The 18,601-nt window shown below is 42.5% G+C and overlaps 1 protein-coding gene across 4 annotated transcripts in view; it reads right to left on the bottom strand.

Moving 5' to 3' along the window:
- Positions 1-18,601, bottom strand: part of sh3tc2 (SH3 domain and tetratricopeptide repeats 2) — a 114,942-nt gene that overhangs the window by 40,536 nt on the left and 55,805 nt on the right. For all 4 annotated transcript variants that reach the window (XM_070878429.1, XM_070878432.1, XM_070878433.1 and 1 more), the window contains 6 exons: positions 11,267-11,459; positions 10,519-10,595; positions 8,651-8,846; positions 6,424-6,557; positions 3,275-3,316; positions 1,089-2,756 (listed from right to left, as the gene is read on the bottom strand). In XM_070878429.1, coding sequence (XP_070734530.1) covers positions 1,089-2,756; positions 3,275-3,316; positions 6,424-6,557; positions 8,651-8,846; positions 10,519-10,595; positions 11,267-11,459 — 2,310 coding nt within the window. The remainder of the gene's footprint in view (positions 1-1,088; positions 2,757-3,274; positions 3,317-6,423; positions 6,558-8,650; positions 8,847-10,518; positions 10,596-11,266; positions 11,460-18,601) is intronic.

Raw genomic sequence — 18,601 nt, 5'->3', positions numbered from 1 at the left:
TCTTTACATATCTATCGAAACTTTTACAATCCATCTTAATGTTCCCTGCAAGCTTCTTCTCGTACTCCATTTTCTCTGCCCTAATCAAACCCTTTGTCCTCCTCTGCTGAGTTCTAAATTTCTCCCAGTCTCCGGGTTTGCTGCTATTTCTGGCCAATTTGTATGCCACTTCCTTGGCTTTAATACTATTCTGATTTCCATTGATAGCCACGGTTGAGCCACCTTCGCTTTTTTATTTTTATGCCAGACAGAAATGTACAATTGTTGTAGTTCATTATTGCAGTCTCTAAATGTCTGCCATTGCCCATCCACAGTCAACCCCTCAAGTATCATTCGCCAATCAATCCTAGCCAATTCACGCCTCATACCTTCAAAGTTACCCTTCTTTAAGTTCTGGACCATGGTCTCTGAATTAACTGTTTCATTCTCCATCCTAATGCAGAATTCCACCGTATTATGGTCACTCTTCCCCAAGGGGCCTCGCACAACGAGATTGCTAATTAATCCTCTCTCATTACACAACACCCAGTCTAAGATGGTATCTCCCCTAGTTGGTTCCTCGACATATTGGTCAAGAAAACCATCCCTTATGCACTCCAGGAAATCCTCTTCCACCGTATTGCTTCCAGTTTGGTTAGCCCAATCTATGTGCATATTAAAGTCACCCATTCTAACTGCTGCACCCTTATTGCATGCACCCATAATTTCCTGTTTGATGCCCTCCCCAACATCACTACTACTGTTTGGAGGTCTGTACACAACTCCATGCTGTAAATTTCTATGATCCTATGAAAGACGCCACATAAATACAAGTTATTTATTTCTTCATTCTTTTACTTATTCTGTGCCTTTGCAATCTCTTTATTAAAAACATACCAATGTTGCTCTACAGTCCTCTGGGCAAATTCCTCCTTTTAGCTAGCTTGCTCCTCATCTTACTAACATCTGGTGTTTTCGATTTTGTTTAATCACTTGCTGGTTTAAGTATTACCTGAAGCATGTAAAGGTTACAAGCCTCATTGCTAATTCCTGGGCACCTATTATTCTTGTGTGCAACACATTTGACTCAAGTGTGATATAATACTTACAATGAATACTATTGGTGTTCATGGCAGTAAGAAGTGCGAGCTCATAGTTCAGTCTCCCATCTTTTCTCATGCCTCTGTCTATGTAGTATTGTCCTAAACAGAGGAGGACTTGCACACAATCCACTTCTGAGCTGCAGTCTTGCATTTCTAAATATAGATTTAAAGATTTCCTGAGGTAGCGTTCCGGCAGCGTGAGAACTTTACAACACAGAGTCAGAGACCCAAAGTTAGCATGAGCAATAGCTTGGTTACGTTTTATTCCAGTCTCTTCTGCAGTCATTATTGCACAAAGGCAGTTTTCCAGAGCTTCCTTCAGTCTGGTTTTCTTTCTTAGAGATATTGCCAGCATGTTATGAACGACTCCCCGCTGTATAGGACTGTATCTCTCAAGTGATGATTCTAGAAGGGAATTCAATAATTCTGATGCCACAACGGGCTGATTATTTAAAATGTACAACCAAGCAAGAAAAAGAGAGACTCTGAAAGCTCCGCCATCACTGATGTATTTTGCTATTTCTGCAGACTTTGTCATGTAATCAATTGCCCTTTCATATGACTCATATTGCCGGTATAAATTGCCCAAAGCAAAGTACAAGTCCCTCTGGATGTTTATGTTGCGTGTGCTGGATGAGAGATTTGTAGCCTCTTGAAGGTAAAATGCAGCTTGTGTAGGAACTTCACCATTGCAAATTCCTTGAGTGCCAAACTTTGAGATTGTTTCAATAACAAAATCCGCCTTCTGCAAAGAACTAAACACTGTGCTGGTTGAACTAGGTTGAGTACATCTTAATGCTGCCAGCGCTAGCTGTGGTAAGCACTTTTTGTTGTATATTGAGCTTAAAATTAAATGCACATCCACTGGGACTATTTTGCTTTGTGAACTGAAATTGTTGGAAAGAAACTGCAAATGCTCAGCAAATGGTAAAGTCTCTTCAGATGTTCCGATTTCTAGAAAAAGTTTTGATATCAGAAAACAGACACGTGCCTCCAGGTGAGAATCGTCAGCGATCATTGCTTTTTTAAGTATAATGTTAAGTATTGCTAACTCATTCTCTGAACTAAAGACATGGCATGGGATGCACAGAAGAAGAGTTGCGGCCTTTTCCACAAGGGTATGACATTTCTCTTTCATTTTTAGCTTCAAATACACAGAAGCCAGGTTCACATATAAAGCAGTCAACAGATACAAGTCGGAAAATGTCCCTTGCACTACAGTCATTGCTTCTTCAAAGTAAATTCTGGCTTGCGAGAACCTGAGCCTTTTAGCACAAAGTCTTCCTAAAAGGAAACAGATTCTGCAATAAGCCCAATGTCTGTGGTATCTTTTGGCCATCTCCCTTGCCAGTTCCAAGTACTGTAGCACTTCTTTTTCTTCAGTTACCCCATATAAGGTGGAGCCTATGAAGGAAAAGGGCAAATCATAGAAATGCTTAAAATGAGCTACATAATCCTCTTGGTTTAGGAATGATAGTATGGGATCAAAGACTTCAGAGTCATCCAGCTCTCCAAGATTAAGGTCTACATAGAACTTCGGTTCATCGGGTTGATCTGGTTCTGGGACTAATTCCTTGGATTTTGAAGAGCTAATCTCAGGAATGTTCTCTCCACGAGCTAGTACAGCTGGGCCAGAAGGGAGGTGCTTTTCAAAACTTGAAGGAAGAAATTCTTCTGTGGAGATAAGTGAAGAATAGCAAAAGATAAATGTCTCAGAAATGTTCACAAATTAGTCAAAATTTATGAATCCAGAAATTACTGATGGTGACACGTGAACACATTCATAATTAAAATAAATGGTTTAACACAGGCATTAATACAGTTGACAGCGGTATGTTGTACAAATATATTGTTTATCCATTAATATTACTAACAGTAATTTTTAGGTTAGAGTGCTTAAATCAAGTTAATCAAATTTTACACATCATTCGAATGTGCTGATTAGTTGTAGAAATAATGCGAACCAAATGGTTATCAAGAGGTCATTACCAATTACTCTGGAGTGAACCCATTAAATCTTCAATTACTTTGCTAACATTCAAACTCTCAAGCTGAGTCACATAAATCTCTGATATAAGCAAAGTTCTCATTAATTCAAATAATTAACAGCATATTTCATGAATATTTCAGTGCAAGTCTATTTTTTAAAATGAGATGAGTACATTGAAATGCGTGATATTACTCTTACTCACCTGGTTCACTTTTTGACAATACCTCTGGCCAGGTGCATTTATCTACATTAGAAACAACAGATATTCACACTCTTAGAAATAGAGAATACTGGCTTATCTTTTTATAGATAATTTGGAAGCTCTCACCAGAAAAAAAACAGCACACTATAACCAAAATGGCAAATGCTGTATGAAATATAAATTTGAAAGATGCTCAGTTAATTATATCAGTTTATAGTCCACACAGTCTAATTATCAACTAAATGCAGTCTGAGCAAAGCTATTTACTGTATATTGTTCTAGGAGCTTTTTCTAACTTATGTTTTTGATGAAGGCTGCGAAGCCAGGTCGCTGATTGCAGTACGGACAGGCACATCAGGAGGGGCGAAGGAGTGGCAAGAGTCCATAGAAGGAAGTGACCGGGGCCCAGGAGAGGCGTGAGTTCGGGGCCCAGAAGAGGCGAGGGCCCAGGGGCAGCAGGGGCCAGCCCACACTGCGATATGTGCGCGCGCTTGGTCTGTGCAGCAGAGCTGGTCTTGGGTAATCCTTGCCACTGGACCAAGACCTAGTTCTGTCAAGCTCATGTGGTGGCTGGTGTGCAACAGCCACCACACGTTAAAAAAATCCACGCACAGGCATCTTCCAACCTTCACGATGTAGTTCTGGATCTGGAATATTAGGTCCTTCATTGAAACACCTGTGAACTCATCCCTTTTTGGCATGGAAGCAAGTCATCCTCACTTCGAGGGACTGCCTATGATGATAATGCACTAAACCAATTGCCACATTTGATCGACTTTAGCTTTCAGCAGCTATGGAGTTGTGGAAATGTTGGGACTTTGTAATATTGTTATTTCATCATATAAAATTCTAACCTGGAGAAACAGGTATCTCAATAATTCATTACCTATAAGTTATTAAAGGAAGTGCAACTTGTTACAGCGTCTCCAATTAAAAACATCGACACGGGAACACAAAATGCATCAATATCAATGTAATTACATCCAGTATATTAGATGCTTAGCAGTGTGTTACAAGACTGTGGCACCATCACTGGATGGCACGAGGGGTGCAAAAATCTCAAGAGCTTAATTAACATTATCAAAATCCTGCAGTTCTTTTTAAAGGTTTAAATTATTCTCAACCATCCTTTTTATGTAATGTACAATGATTTAACAAAATGTTGAGCTACTGTTCTGGTCCTTTATGTGTAGTGTCGACCATTTTGTTGTCCCCATCATGCGATTAAAAATAATTCTTGTAGTAAGCATTATGGTGAAACTCTAGGAAAAGCAGCACCACGCGACAAGATGTTGATTACTTTTACATATATTCACCAATCATAAGTTATTCATTTCCTGACATAAAAGCACAAACAATAACTGTCAATACTTATATGCAATGTGAGAACAGGCATCATTACAAGAGTGTTAAATCCAGCTGACAATTTTTTAAAACATTGTGACAAGTTTCTATTGTAGCAATCATGTGGTAAGTTTAGTGAGTTCTGAATACAGAATGGAGATTGGGTACCTTATTAAAAACTGGAATTGAATTTGGAGGCAATATCAGAGGCCTCAAAACAGGACACCAGGGGACCAAAATTGCCCTCCTCTTTAAGGGCGGTAAGGCCATTCCGACCAGGGGCAGGAGATGGGCCGGCCCATCAGAAATTGCCCCCCGGGTCGGGGGCGGCAGAAACGGGTTTCCGGCATGCCCCATATTCCCGTCTGTCGGGTACGCACTGACCCCTTACCGCCCGGCGGCGACCCCTTACCACCCTGTGAGGGAAATTGCCCCTCGGGAGTAAAGCCGCCGCCGCTCGGTGCCCCGACAGTTTTTTCCAGTGGGAAGCTGCCAGTGGCTGGGCAGTGCATCCGCCCTTAAAGGGGAGGATGCACCACCGTGGCTGCCATTTTTTTTTATTATCAGCTGACTCTGAAGTCGGCCTGACAATGGCGACCATGGGTTTGGCCAGGCCATCAACAGACAGCCCGGCACCCCCTCCTGGCCCGGCTGAAGCCCTCCCTGGTGGCCAAGTGGGCGCCACTAAAGTGACTGCAGAGCTCAGAATGGTCCTCCCATTTCAGTGAAGGGGAGGGTTGTTGTGATGTCATAAGCATCGCACTGATATGCTCAGAGCGGTGTTCATGACACCGCCCGCTTTCCGCCCCAAAAGCACTTCTGCCCTCAAACATCGCCGTTAAGAATAAAACCATCAAAAGAGGACAATTTCCCTCTATTCTCTGCCCCATGGATTCGGGCGGAGAATCTTAATTTAATTTGAATTATCCGGCCCGTTTGGGGCGGAGGGAAATTTCGCCCCCCTGGCCTCTATCTGAGTTGAGAAGCTGCTTGGTGTTGTGAGAACTAAACAGAGAGTAGAACACAATGGGGCCGAAATTCCAATTGGGCTGCCATGCCAGATGTGTGGCGTAGCAGGCCCCAAGTCTGCTGATGTAAGAAGGCGCAGACCATGTCCCAAATTATGGGATGGGATCATATACATATCAGGGGCAACTCCAAATGTAAACAATAAACTTTACACCACTGGTAGCTTATTACCTCATTAATAATAGAAAATCAAGCTATTTTAAGAAGTGTGCCTGCTCCTCTTTATAACTGTGTGGGCATTAGAGCTTTGAATCAAGATTTTCAGAATATGCACTGCTGGAGGGGAATTTGGTCCATCAGCCGTGTATATCGGGAAACACAGGCAATACACCCATGATTAGTCGTGTGCTTGGCCAGCAGGAAAGACTCACTGCTATATATTTAGAAAATCGGCCTTAGAATTGTTAACTAATAGATTCTGGTTATAACAGAGTGCTGACCCACAGAATAGCAGGTCACTTCCACTAGTCCTCCACACAGCAGGTTCCAAGCTACCTGGTGGAGGCACTCATTGGAGATGGTTCAGTTGTCTACACGGAAACCCATCCCTCAACTATCGGATTGGGCTTAGCTGTTACACCCTCCCAGTCATATAGCCTGCTAACACTCACTGTCTCAGCTCACATATGAATAATAGCCAACAGGGTCCTGCAGGATAACCAGCACTTGTGGAACCATATCCCAGTGTCAATCAGCATTTTCAGGAGAGAAGAGGAAAAGACTGGAGGGATAAAAAATGGAAAGTTAATCACTTAAAAAAATTAGCGAAAACACACCTAAACGATAAACAGTGCTGATGTCAGTTTGGGAAAGCTTGTTCAGGAGATTGATGCAATGTTGTTCATCAGGTTTTTTGAATGTGAACAAAGATGATTTTTCTTCATCACTTAAGAACAGGAGATGGGTTTCTCTGTAAATTAGAAGTTAGATTTTAACTGCATTGGCAGTTCATCAACATTTAACAGCAATTCAGCAATGTCTCAATTTCTATAAAGCAATAAGCATCAAACTACCCAACAAATTAAAAAAAGATAAAAACTGGTATTTATAATCTGAGTAAATGTTATCTATGGATGGAAGACACTGCTTAACTCTCCATGTGAGCTCCAGATGTATGAAGCTCTGCACTAGGAATGCTAAAATGGAAATCTACCTCGCCATATCACATCATTCAGAAATGCCCAAAAGTGCTTCACATAGCATTACTTTGGAATGCAAAGAAATAGATTAATTACCTCCCTGGAAATGGGGTGATACTGAAGTTAAAATCGAGGTCGTCAACTTACTGCCCCATTCCTGCTTCACTGCCATTTTAACCAGGGCCTTCCACTGGGTGCTCCAAGCACCTGCCTAAATCAGGTGGGAGCCTTATTAATCTCTGCAAAGCAAGGTCCTATGGCGTAGGTAGGACCCCAACATCATATTCACGCCTACTGGGTGGAGCGTGACCCATGGATGCCCAGCTCAGCAGAACCTCACAGGCAAGAGGAAGAGACCCGAAAAGGTAAGTGTTAATATTATTTTTCTGGGGCCTTAAAAAGGAGTGTTTCTTCAGGCTCCCCAAGAATAATGTCGCGTGCTGCTACTCCCTCCATCCCCAACAATTGCGATTCACTCTCGCTGAGCCTATCTCACTGCTGGCCAGGATACTGCACCAGCCTGGAACCAGCAATCTGCTGCGGGAGACCCATTCGGGGTTAACGAGGCCTAGTCCTTGAAATAGGCTGAGCGCTCCTGCTCGAGGGATGAGACGAATGGCCTGTCCACTCTGCTGGTAAGCCACCCGATAGTTAAACTCTACCCTACGCTATCTGTTGTTCTGTAGCTGACAGATATCTGTCATGCACAGAATGTTGTCAGACATGCAGCTTTATTCTGCTTAGGACATGGTAGAGTCCATTCAGTCCACAAAGCCCAATCCTGTCACAGACCAGGTACGATTTGGTCTAATGCGAATTCCCCAAAATCCATTTTAATCTCCTAAAGAAAGGTTCGGGAAGGTTTCTCAATGTGCCAACCTCTCCCAAACATAAATTAAGCAAACCTCCAGATTATTTAACCTTAACATCCTAGACATTTTATCTTTAGCTGGTTGCATTCCCTGACACCTTTCCAAGGCCTCAGCAGCTCAAGACCAAAAATGTTTCACACAAAATTCGATTAACTCTATCTGTACTTCTTTGCATAACCCTTTGCTCTTTCTCTCAGGTGCTAATTAAAATATCATGAATTTCTTTAATATGAAGTGTGCTCCACATATTGGAAAAGGTAACAATTTTAAACATAGTGTAACATGAATAATTAATATTGTTTATCACAGTTTTAAGAGTTTGCCTGCAAGATTTAGGTTGAGAAGTTAATTTAAGGAAATTTCTTCCTTAAAAAGCACTTCTGTTTTGATTGCTAATACGCGCTTTCAGCAGACAGATGCAGCCAAGTTCAGTGAAACAGACTGTTGGTGTACTACCATGCTGCTACATGGAGAGGGCAGAACAAGCATTGGTAACCTGAGCTTGTACCATCAGAGGGAGCTGCCAAGCAGAGATGACCTCAGAGGGAGGAATGGAAGATAAGGGGGCTGTCAATGAACCAATCACACAGTGGCAATGGGGAGAGTCCGAGAATCTAGTCACCTGCCCGATGTCTCAAATAAGGAGTTGAGTTGAGTTGTGCAGGATAGAAAACAAAAGGGGGAAATAACATTGAAAACGGAGAAAAAATATATAAGTGAAAATTTTAAAACTCACACGTACAGAAGGACCAATTTTAGAGATGTATGAGCCTGGGGGCAGCTTCACTCACACGTCAGGCCGCGCATATTGGGAAATCGCAAGCATGCTACTCATGATTTCCTGATCTGTGCATTCAGTCGGCATAGCTCTCCACCACTGGTATGTATTCATAATATCAGCCCTATAAGCATAATTCTATGACTGCAACAATGGATCTTAATTGAATAACTGACATTTTTATGCCGTTTAAAATCAGAAGCTCTTTACTCACAGTGCTTTGAATTTATCAGGCTCCACATGCCTTATTTGGACAAACCCAGTTTCTCCAGTAGTTAAAGACTTTCCCAAAAACCATTGCAGGTTAGAAAGAAGGAAGCCAATTATCTGAATCTTTTCTCCTTCATTGAAACGCAATTCATCCACCTCACCCTCTTTGTAATCCATAGTTGCAACACAGGTACCTGTACCTAAAAGGCAGAGGTTAATTGTAAGTGACAAAGAGTATGAAGTATGGTGGAACTTCTCCTGGTCATCTCACCTTAAATGTCATCTGGCTTAAAGAAGCGTCGTCTCCATGAACATGCTCCTTCATTATTACAGAAACACATGATATAAGCTATGCTAAAATGTATAAGTGTGTCACTTGCAAGTCTGCAAATTCCTCTCTTCCCAAACTAAGAAGTTTACCACATGCTTCCTCATGAAGACAATGCTTTTTTTAAAGAATCAACTATTTGTTTTAAAAAAAGCACTTGGATTCAGTAATTATCTTCTAAACAAACATACAGGGGCTGACATTCCACAGGATTCTCGCCCGTACATCGCACCTTCGATGGAAGAGCCACACAAACCCCAGAAAAACGGCGGAATATGAATGAAATAAATACAATGAAAACCATGAAACAATGAACTTTAGTAAGTTGCTGACTAACAAACAATCCATGAATATGACTTAGGTAAAATCCTACATCAGTTGTCATTAGGTTCTAATGTCTACTCCCTCCCCCAATGTTGTCATTATTATATACAGCTGATAGGGGAGGCAGAAATTAGAAATAAAAGGGGACTACACGGTATAATATCCTTTTGCATCTGACACCTTGGGGTAATTTTAACCTAACTCACCCTTCAAGATGGTGGGGTGGGGAGGGGGTTGTTGGTGGGAGTCTTATCTGAAATGAGTTTTGATATTCTGAATCCAATAGACATGAGACCATGGAATCAATTTCAACTGGAAGCATGATTGCTGTATGGGAGAGGTCCAAAGCGCACTCGCACCCATAAGTTGAAAACAAAGTGAGGCTCAGACAATGTTAATTGCTGTGCTTTGACTACATGGAGCCGATTGGTCTTTTGCCGAACCTGATTGAGCCCACGACCTGGCCAGCTGGTGGGAGTGGGCTTATGTGACCTGCGGAAATGGTCTGCGGCACTAAGGTTGGTTGATTGGGGGTGGGTTTGGCATAAGGTGAGGTGACACCTGGGGCAGGGAAGACCCAAGGTTTCCTGGTGGGGCCTGGAAGAGCACTCGTGCTCCTGGTGACCCACAAGGAAACTTAAACAAATTTAAAGAAACTCAATCTCAATCCAGCTCCCGGCGGATTTGGCCTGGCAGGGAAGGCACCACTCTTTCCCAGCTCACGCTACAGGTTAATACTACAGTTGCATCTCAATGATATCATATTTACAGGATCCCGCCGGCTTCGGGTTGGTGTCCTTTCCTCTTGCAATTTAAAATTGTAGTCAGCTAAATTGAGGGTACGAAGTCAGTGGGTAAGTCCCCTGCTCCATTATAACTGCCCTTACGTCCGCTTTCTGCCGGGAGGGTGATTTAAAGTGTACCCACATAAGTCAAATTTGGCTGATAATTACTGTCTCACCGTGAGAGGCCATAATGATGGGTAAAAGTGGACAATTTCGGGCTAAGGCACATTGTTTATTCTGTAGCTGGCTGTTCTATATTTAATCAAAAGGCATTTTATGCTGACATGGAGTGCAGAAAATAGAAAAAAGTGTTCCACTCCCAAGTACCAACATCCTAAATTCGATGAGCACAAAATTAATCCTCCCTCCGCCCCATTTATAAAATCAGAGAACTGAGAACCTACTGCAAGAATAATATATAATTATTTTACTTACCAACCGAATGGGGGAACTGGTGCTGTTTAGCTTCCTTATATCCACTAAAATTTCCTGCTCTGATCTTAAGGAACCACCTATGAATGAATCCCACCATATTGTAACTAATCAGCAACTCATGAGTAAAACAATATTAGTTATATAAATAAGAGTAAGATCATAACAGATGTTTTTTTTAAGTTTCAGCCTTTTCAAAACATGACTTTGAATACTATGTTGTTTTATTTCTTCTTAATTTAGAGGCTGATTTTGCAATATTGCGAAAATATATATTTTAAAATTATACCAAACACGTTGACGAAACTGCATCCATCATATATTACAGGGGAGAATATACATTCTTCTGTGATGCAAAGAAAGATATACATAATAATTTATATATTTTCAATTTGAATTTTGCAGTTACATTTTGGCATCAAAGCAAAACTGGCTTGTGGGGGTGGATTTCCATGGGGGTTTCCCACTCAACCATCATAATCCGAAGTTAGGGCGGGCAAGCGGGAGGGCCCTGTAGAAATTCACTGTTTTTTTATTCATTCTCAGCATATTGCGAGTCAGCCAACGTTCCTTGTGTCTGCCTATTTCTCTAAATCTATTTCAGACCATCATCACATTTTTACAGAAAATCAGTTTTGCAACCTCTATATATAAAACAGGCAGAAAAATCAAAATTAGTGATGTGATTTATAAAAGGTTTCATAATTTTCCACAGAAACTGTACAAATGGGAAGTATTTTTTTATCCGTACTGGCAAAATGGGTAGAGAAGAGCCTGTGGAGCAGATACCGGAATGAGACCCTTTTCATTGGTTGAAAGTTCAATTGCTTCCCATTTTAAATCGTTCCCAATATCTTTGACCATGATGAGATCATCCTTGCAGATACTCAAATCCTCCTCTTCATTCTTCGGAATGTTGGATAAGGCTCTGGTGAAGAAGTGCCCTTGATACAGAATTATATAACAGTTTTAGAAGGTTTTTAAAAAAATAAATATCTGATTAAAATCATAAAGCTATTTTTTTAATTTGTTAAGCAAAACCAATTGAAATAATAAATGCAATCTTAGCAGTTTAATTTACTGCATTGAACATTTTACTAAAGAAAGACTTGCATTAATATATTGTCTTTCATGCCCTCAGGATATCCCAAAGCACTTTACAGCCAATGAAATAGCTTTGAAATGTAGTCACTGTGGTAATGTAGAAAACGCGGCAGCTATTTTGCGCACAGCAAAATCCCACAAACAGCAATGTGATAATAACCAGATACTCTATATTTTAGTGATGTTGGTTGAAGGATAAATATTGGTCAGAACACTGGGGTTAACTCCTCCGCTCTTCTTGGATCTTTTACGTCCGTCATAGGGAGCAGACGTTCTTGGTTTAACGTCTCATCCGAAATAAGCACAAAAGAAAGCAATTTAACATAATTCATATGGAATAAACTCAAAACTCTAATTAGTTACCTAAATCTAAAATTAGTTTCAACATTTTAACGTTAAGCTTGGCATCACCTAACTATTACTAATTTTAATTCATATTTTCTCCTCTTTTTAAACCTTATTGGAGTTGTGCTTATGGGCTTTGGCTTTTCACCCAGGCGGAATTGATGGTACACCTCGTCCCAGTGTCCCTCCAATAGGGAGGGGAATAAAATCAGCCACAATTTCCGCTTCTGAACACTATCCAGTCATATTGCTGCAAAGTGTGTGTGGGTTTTGGCGAGGAGGATAACAGTGAACTCAGCTGCCCTGCCTATGATTGAATTGCTTGCTTACACTCACTATCTCGGCTACTGGGTGAGGTATTGGGAGGATTGCTGGTGCTTGTGGCAGCCCAGCCTGAGTCACTGCCTTCAGGAGAAATGAGGCTATAACTGAAACTAAATCTCCCTCAGCGGAACGAGAAAAGTATGCTTTTCAGTCAACAGAAAGCTAGTTTTGCAGTTAACAGATGGACTAGGCCTACTGCCAGCACAAAATAGTTATCCCCACTGTTCCACTGCTGACAGTATGCCCATTGTTTAATTGTGAATAATTTTTCTGGTGGCACTTGGGCATTTTAGCACATTAAGTGGGCAATGTAGCTTTGGTGGCCTCCTGCTCCTATTTCCTACATCCTTATGTTCTTATGGTGGGTAAGGGGGAGTGACATTGGCCGGAATTTTACGGCGTTAAGAGGACGGGATTGGAAATGGGTGACCTGAGAAATTTGAAATGATTGACAGTGGATTGAGTCTGTCCACGCTAGTCTCCCAGGTGTCAGGTCTGTCAGCGCTGAACATATTGACAGCAAACGGTGGGGGGAGGCAATGTAGATTATTAAGAGATTATTAACTGTTACTTTAACACTATTTTAAGCTCACCTTTAGATTTTAAGAGTTCGCCAATGGCTTCCCCACTGCTCGGGGATCATGTCAGGTAAGGAGGTCGGGTGTCAGCATGGGATGATTTCTCAACTTGACAGCTGCAAATGGTCTATAAAAGGTCCTATTTCATAGATGTTCACTTTCCAAGGTTAAAAGCTGTTGCTTACTGCATTTGAGTTTATGCAGCTTGCACGTGTTTGGAGCAAACTCTTTATCCAGTGTCACCTCATTGGAGCAACCTCTCTCACCATTGACAGATCACTTCTATCATCGCAACCTCACCTGCCATCTATTCCATCAGAATCGGTGCTCTTGAAAAAATCTCATCTTGGTCCTCAGAATCCCAACATGATCAGTCGCAACACCAGCATTATCAGGCACACCAGCAGCACCAACAACATCAACCTTCTCCGTAAGTAGGTAAACCTGTAATTACCATGTCTAACCACCAGAGGGCTTATCCCTGGAATCCCAAGGGATTGTGGGATCCCTTGAGAGCACCTGTATATAAGGAGGCCTCACAGGCTGGAGAGGCACTCGGAGATCTGTAATAAAGGACTACGGTCACACTTACTTTGAGCTTGGAGTATCTAGTCTGACTCTTTATCCAAGACATAACAGTGTCCTCCTGTGCAATGTGTAACCAGGCTGCAATGGTCTCCTGGGGAGGTCTCTTCTGCCCATTGGAAGGGAAGAGAAGCTCCCTGCATTCCGTGACCCAGGACACAGGGCATCAGCACCCAACGACATTGATGCCTGGGATGCCAGGGATGGCCTCACCATGGCCAGATTTACTTCACTTGACAATGTACACCCTCGCTGCCACATGATGTGCCAGGTTGGCACCAATCAACACCAACATCATGAAGCATCCCTACAATGCCCAGGCCATTCCTTTCACACTCATCACCATTGCAGGGCGGGGGATGGGGGAGGGGTACCCTTATGACTCATCATTCACTGCAACTCACAAAGGTGCACACAAATCTGTCCAAGAACGCAAAGTGTTGAAAATAAAGATTTCAATGTTTGACAACACATTAGCAGAAACTCCACATGAACATAGGCTAAAAGACCCAAGTCCCTACCCTTGTGTGTTATTAGTTGGTATGATTGGACTAGGTTGAGGGTGAGTGTGAGGGGTTGCTAATGAGATGGGGAAGTGATAATGTAGATAGAGAGGGATAGATGGAAGTGTAAGGTAAGTTGGTGTGAGTAGACATAGACATAGAAATAGACATAGAAAATAGATGCAGGAGTAGGCCATTCGGCCCTTCGAGCCTGCACTGCCATTCAATGAGTTCATGGCTGAACATGTAACTTCAGTACCATTCCTGCTTTCTCGCCATACCCTTTGATCCCCCTAGTAGTAAGGACTACATCTAACTCCTTTTTGAATATATTTAGTGAATTGGCCTCAACAACTTTCTGTGGTAGAGAATTCCACAGGTTCACCACTCTCTGGGTGAAGAAGTTTCTCCTCATCTCAGTCCTAAATGGCTTACCCCTTATCCTTAGACTGTGACCCCTGGTTCTGGACTTCCCCAACATTGGGAACATTCTCCCTGCATCTAACCTGTCTAAACCCGTCAGAATTTTAAACATTTTATGAGGTCCCCTCTCATTCTTCTGAACTCCAGTGAATACAAGCCCAGTTGATCCAGTCTTTCTTGATATGTCAGTCCTGCCATCCCAGGAATCAGTCTGGTGAACCTTCGCTGCACTCCCTCAATAGCAAGAATGTCCTTCCTCAAGTTAGGAGACCAAAACTGTGCACAATACTCCAGATGTGGCCTCACCAAGGCCCTGTACAACTGTAGTAACACCTCCCTGCCCCTGTACTCAAATCGCCTCGCTATGAAGGCTAACATGCCATTTGCTTTCTTAACCGCCTGCTGTACCTGCATGCCAACCTTCAATGACTGATGTACCATGACACCCAGGCCTCGTTGCACCTCCCCTTTTCCTAATCTGTCACCATTCAGATAATATTTTGTCTCTCTGTTTTTACCACCAAAGTGGATAACCTCACATTTATCCACATTATACTTCATCTGCCATGCATTTGCCCACTCACCAAACCTATCCAAGTCACTCTGCAGCCTCATAACATCCTCCTCACAACTCACACTGCCACCCAACTTAATGTTATCCGCAAATTTGAAGATACTACATTTAAATCATTAATATACAGTGTAAACAGCTGGGACCACAGCACAGAACCTTCCTGTCTGCCAACCAGTTCTCAATCCACATCAGCACACTATCCCCAATCCCTTGTGCTTTAACTTTGCACATTAATCTCTTGTGTGGGACCTTGTCGAAAGCCTTCTGAAAGTCCAAATACGCCACATCAACTGGTTCTCCCTTGTCCACTCCACTGGAAACATCCTCAAAAAATTCCAGAAGATTTGTCAAGCATGATTTCCCTTTCACAAATCCATGCTGACTTGGACCTATCATGTCACCTCTTTCCAAATGCGCTGCTATGACATCCTTAATAATTGATTCCATCACTTTACTCACTACCGATGTCAGGCTGACCGGTCTATAATTCCCTGTTTTCTCTCTCCCTCCTTTTTTAAAAAGTGGGATTACATTGGCTACCCTCCACTCCATAGGAACTGATCCAGAGTCGATGGAATGTTGGAAAATGATTGTCAATGCATCCGCTATTTCCAAGGCCACCTCCTTAAGTACTCTGGGATACAGACCATCAGGCCCTGGGGATTTATCGGCCTTCAATCCCATCAATTTCTCCAACACAATTTCCCGACTAATAAGGATTTCCCTCAGTTCCTCCTTCTTATTCGACCCTCTGACCCCTTTTATATCCGGAAGGTTGTTTGTGTCCTCCTCAGTGAATACCGAACCAAAGTACTTGTTCAATTGGTCTGCCATTTCTTTGTTCCCCATTATGACTTCCCCTGATTCTGACTGCAGGGGACCTACGTTTGTCTTTACTAACCTTTTTCTCTTTACATATCTATAGAAGCTTTTGCAGTCTGTCTTAATGTTCCCTGCAAGTTTCTTCTCGTACTCTATTTTCCCTGCCCAGTCCTCGGGTTCGCTGCTAATTCTGGCCAATTTGTATGCCACTTCCTTGGCTTTAATTCTACCCCTGATTTCCCTTGATAGCCACGGTTGAGCCACCTTCCCTTTTTCTTTACGCCAGACAGGGATGTACAATTGTTGTATTTAATCCTTGCGGTCTCTATAGTCTGCCATTGCCCATCCACTGTCAACCCCTTAAGTATCATTCGCCAATCTATCCTAGCCAATTCACGCCTCATACCATCAAAGTTACCCTTCTTTAAGTTCTGGACCATGGTCTCTGAATTAACTGTTTCATTCTCCACCCTAATGTAGAATTCCACCATATTATGGTCATTCTTCCCCAAGGGGCCTCACACAACGAGATTGCTAATTAATCCTCTCTCATTACACAACTCCAAGTCTAAGATGGCCTCCCCCCGAGTTGGTTCCTCGACATATTGATCTAGAAAACCATCCCTTATGCACTCCAGGAAATCCTCCTCCACCGTATTGCTTCCAGTTTGGTTAGCCCAATCTATATGCATATTAAAGTCACCCATGATAACTGCTGCACCTTCATTGCATGCACCCCTAATTTCCTGTTTGCTGCCCTCCCCAACATCACTACTACTGCTTGGAGGTCTGTACACAACTCCCACTAAAGTTTTTTGCCCTTTGGTGTTTTGCAGCTCTACCCATATTGATTCCACATCATCCAAGCTAATGTCCTTCCTAACTATTGCATTAATCTCCTCTTTAACCAGGAATACTACCCACCTCCTTTTCCTTTTATTCTATCCTTCCTGATGTGTAAGGATGTGTAGGAGTAGGGTAGGAAACACAGAGTGATGGAGATGTGATGAGAGGCACAGCAGGATGTGGTTGAGTGTGGCTTTGCAGTAACATTTCATGATCTACTGAGATCATTGAAAGGTTTGCGCCACTGCAGTCAAGTCCTCCTGACTCGAGAAAGCAGGAATGGGGTACTGAAGTTGCATGTTCAGCCATGAACTCATTGAATGGCGGTGCAGGCTAGAAGGGCCGAATGGCCTAATCCTGCACCTATTTTCTATGTCTATGTTTCTATGACTACATCCCTGCTGGTGTCTGTTAAGTATGTAAACCTGTAATTACCATGTCTAACCACCAGAGGGCTTATCCCCTGGAGTCCCAAGGGACCCCGCAATCCCTTGGGAGCACCTCTATATAAGGAGGCCTCACAGGCTGGAGAGGCACTCAGAGATCTGTAATAAAGGACTACGGTCACACTTACTTTGAGCTTGCAGTATCTAATCTGACTCTTGACCCAAGACATAACAGTGTCCTCCTGTGCAATGTGCAACCAGGCTGCGATGATCTCCTGGTGAAGTCTCTTCCGCCCACTGGAAGGAAAGAGAAGCACCCTGCATTCTGTGACCCCATACATAAACATATGGAGGAAGTCTGGGAGAGCCTGGGTGCAGCCGTGCACCTCTGTGCAGCGCTTGTCAGTGTTTGCAGCACCTCAATATCAAAATAAATTTGGACATGGTCCCTTTAGGGAAACCGGCTAATGACATGTCATCAAATGACATCATCATATCCGCTTCCTTTTACTTGGCCAGGAACCTCACTGGGCGGGTTTAACAAGCCTAATCATTGTAAAATTATTTTAACAGCACGGGCTGCAGCCAGCAGCGGCTTTGGACCCCGCTACCGACCCTGGCCACACAGAACCCGTCTCGGCAGGTAAAAGCGCAGCCATTGTCTTGTTTTGCACAGACCAATAATTGGTGGCATTGGGCTAAACCCTTTGTCACCACAAGCATCTGCAATGTCCAATACCCATCAACAAATCGTACAGAAAGCTTCCAGTGAACTGAAGGCTCAAGGAAGCCTCGAGGGATGGGCATTCCACTACAAGCAGTTTGGAATTCAAACAGGAAGAGGCATATTGAAGGATATTCGAGTTGGCAAATCAGTGAAACGGTCAAGTTATCTCTGGCCAAACACAACTAGACACACGGCTATCATGCGGGCCCAGTTGAGGTGAACTATAAAAGACAGGAGACAAAGGAAATCTTTCTCTAGAGCCAAAGACATCGAAGTGAGCTGTGTGCCAGCAGAACATACAGAAGGTTCTAATCCATTGGATTGATCACCCATAGGATATCTGTAAGCCAGTTTGGATATATATTGTGCATAACCAGTTAACTGAGGGGCATATACTTTGCGAAGTTTGAATTTGTATTTAATTGTACGTAACTCAGGAAGTTGTGAAGTTTGAATTTAAAATTGGTAAGCTAGAGAATTTGTAGTTTTGTTTGATAGTTTGAATCTGTATTTGGTAGTGTTGAACTCGGAACTTATAGTCATTTTTAATTTGGCAGATGGAGTATAACGTTTGGCAGAAAAAATAAAAAAGCAAATTATTATTTAAATGGAGAGAAATGACAAAATACTACGATACAGAGGGAGTCTTTGTGCATGAAACACAAAAAGTGAGTATGTAGGTACAGCAAGTAATCAGGAAGGCAAATGGAATGTTAGCCTTTATAGCAAAGGGGATGGAGTATAAAAGTAGAGAAGTCTTGCTACACCTGTACAGGGTATTGGTGAGGCCACACCTGGAGTACTGCATAGAGTTTTGTTCTCCTTATTTAAGGAGGTATATACTTGCATTGAAGGCAGTTCAGAGAAGG

The sequence above is a fragment of the Pristiophorus japonicus genome, chromosome 4, assembly GCF_044704955.1.
Source record: "Pristiophorus japonicus isolate sPriJap1 chromosome 4, sPriJap1.hap1, whole genome shotgun sequence".
Taxonomy (NCBI): Eukaryota; Metazoa; Chordata; class Chondrichthyes; family Pristiophoridae; genus Pristiophorus; species Pristiophorus japonicus.
This window is presented reverse-complemented; position numbering and strand designations above follow the sequence as displayed.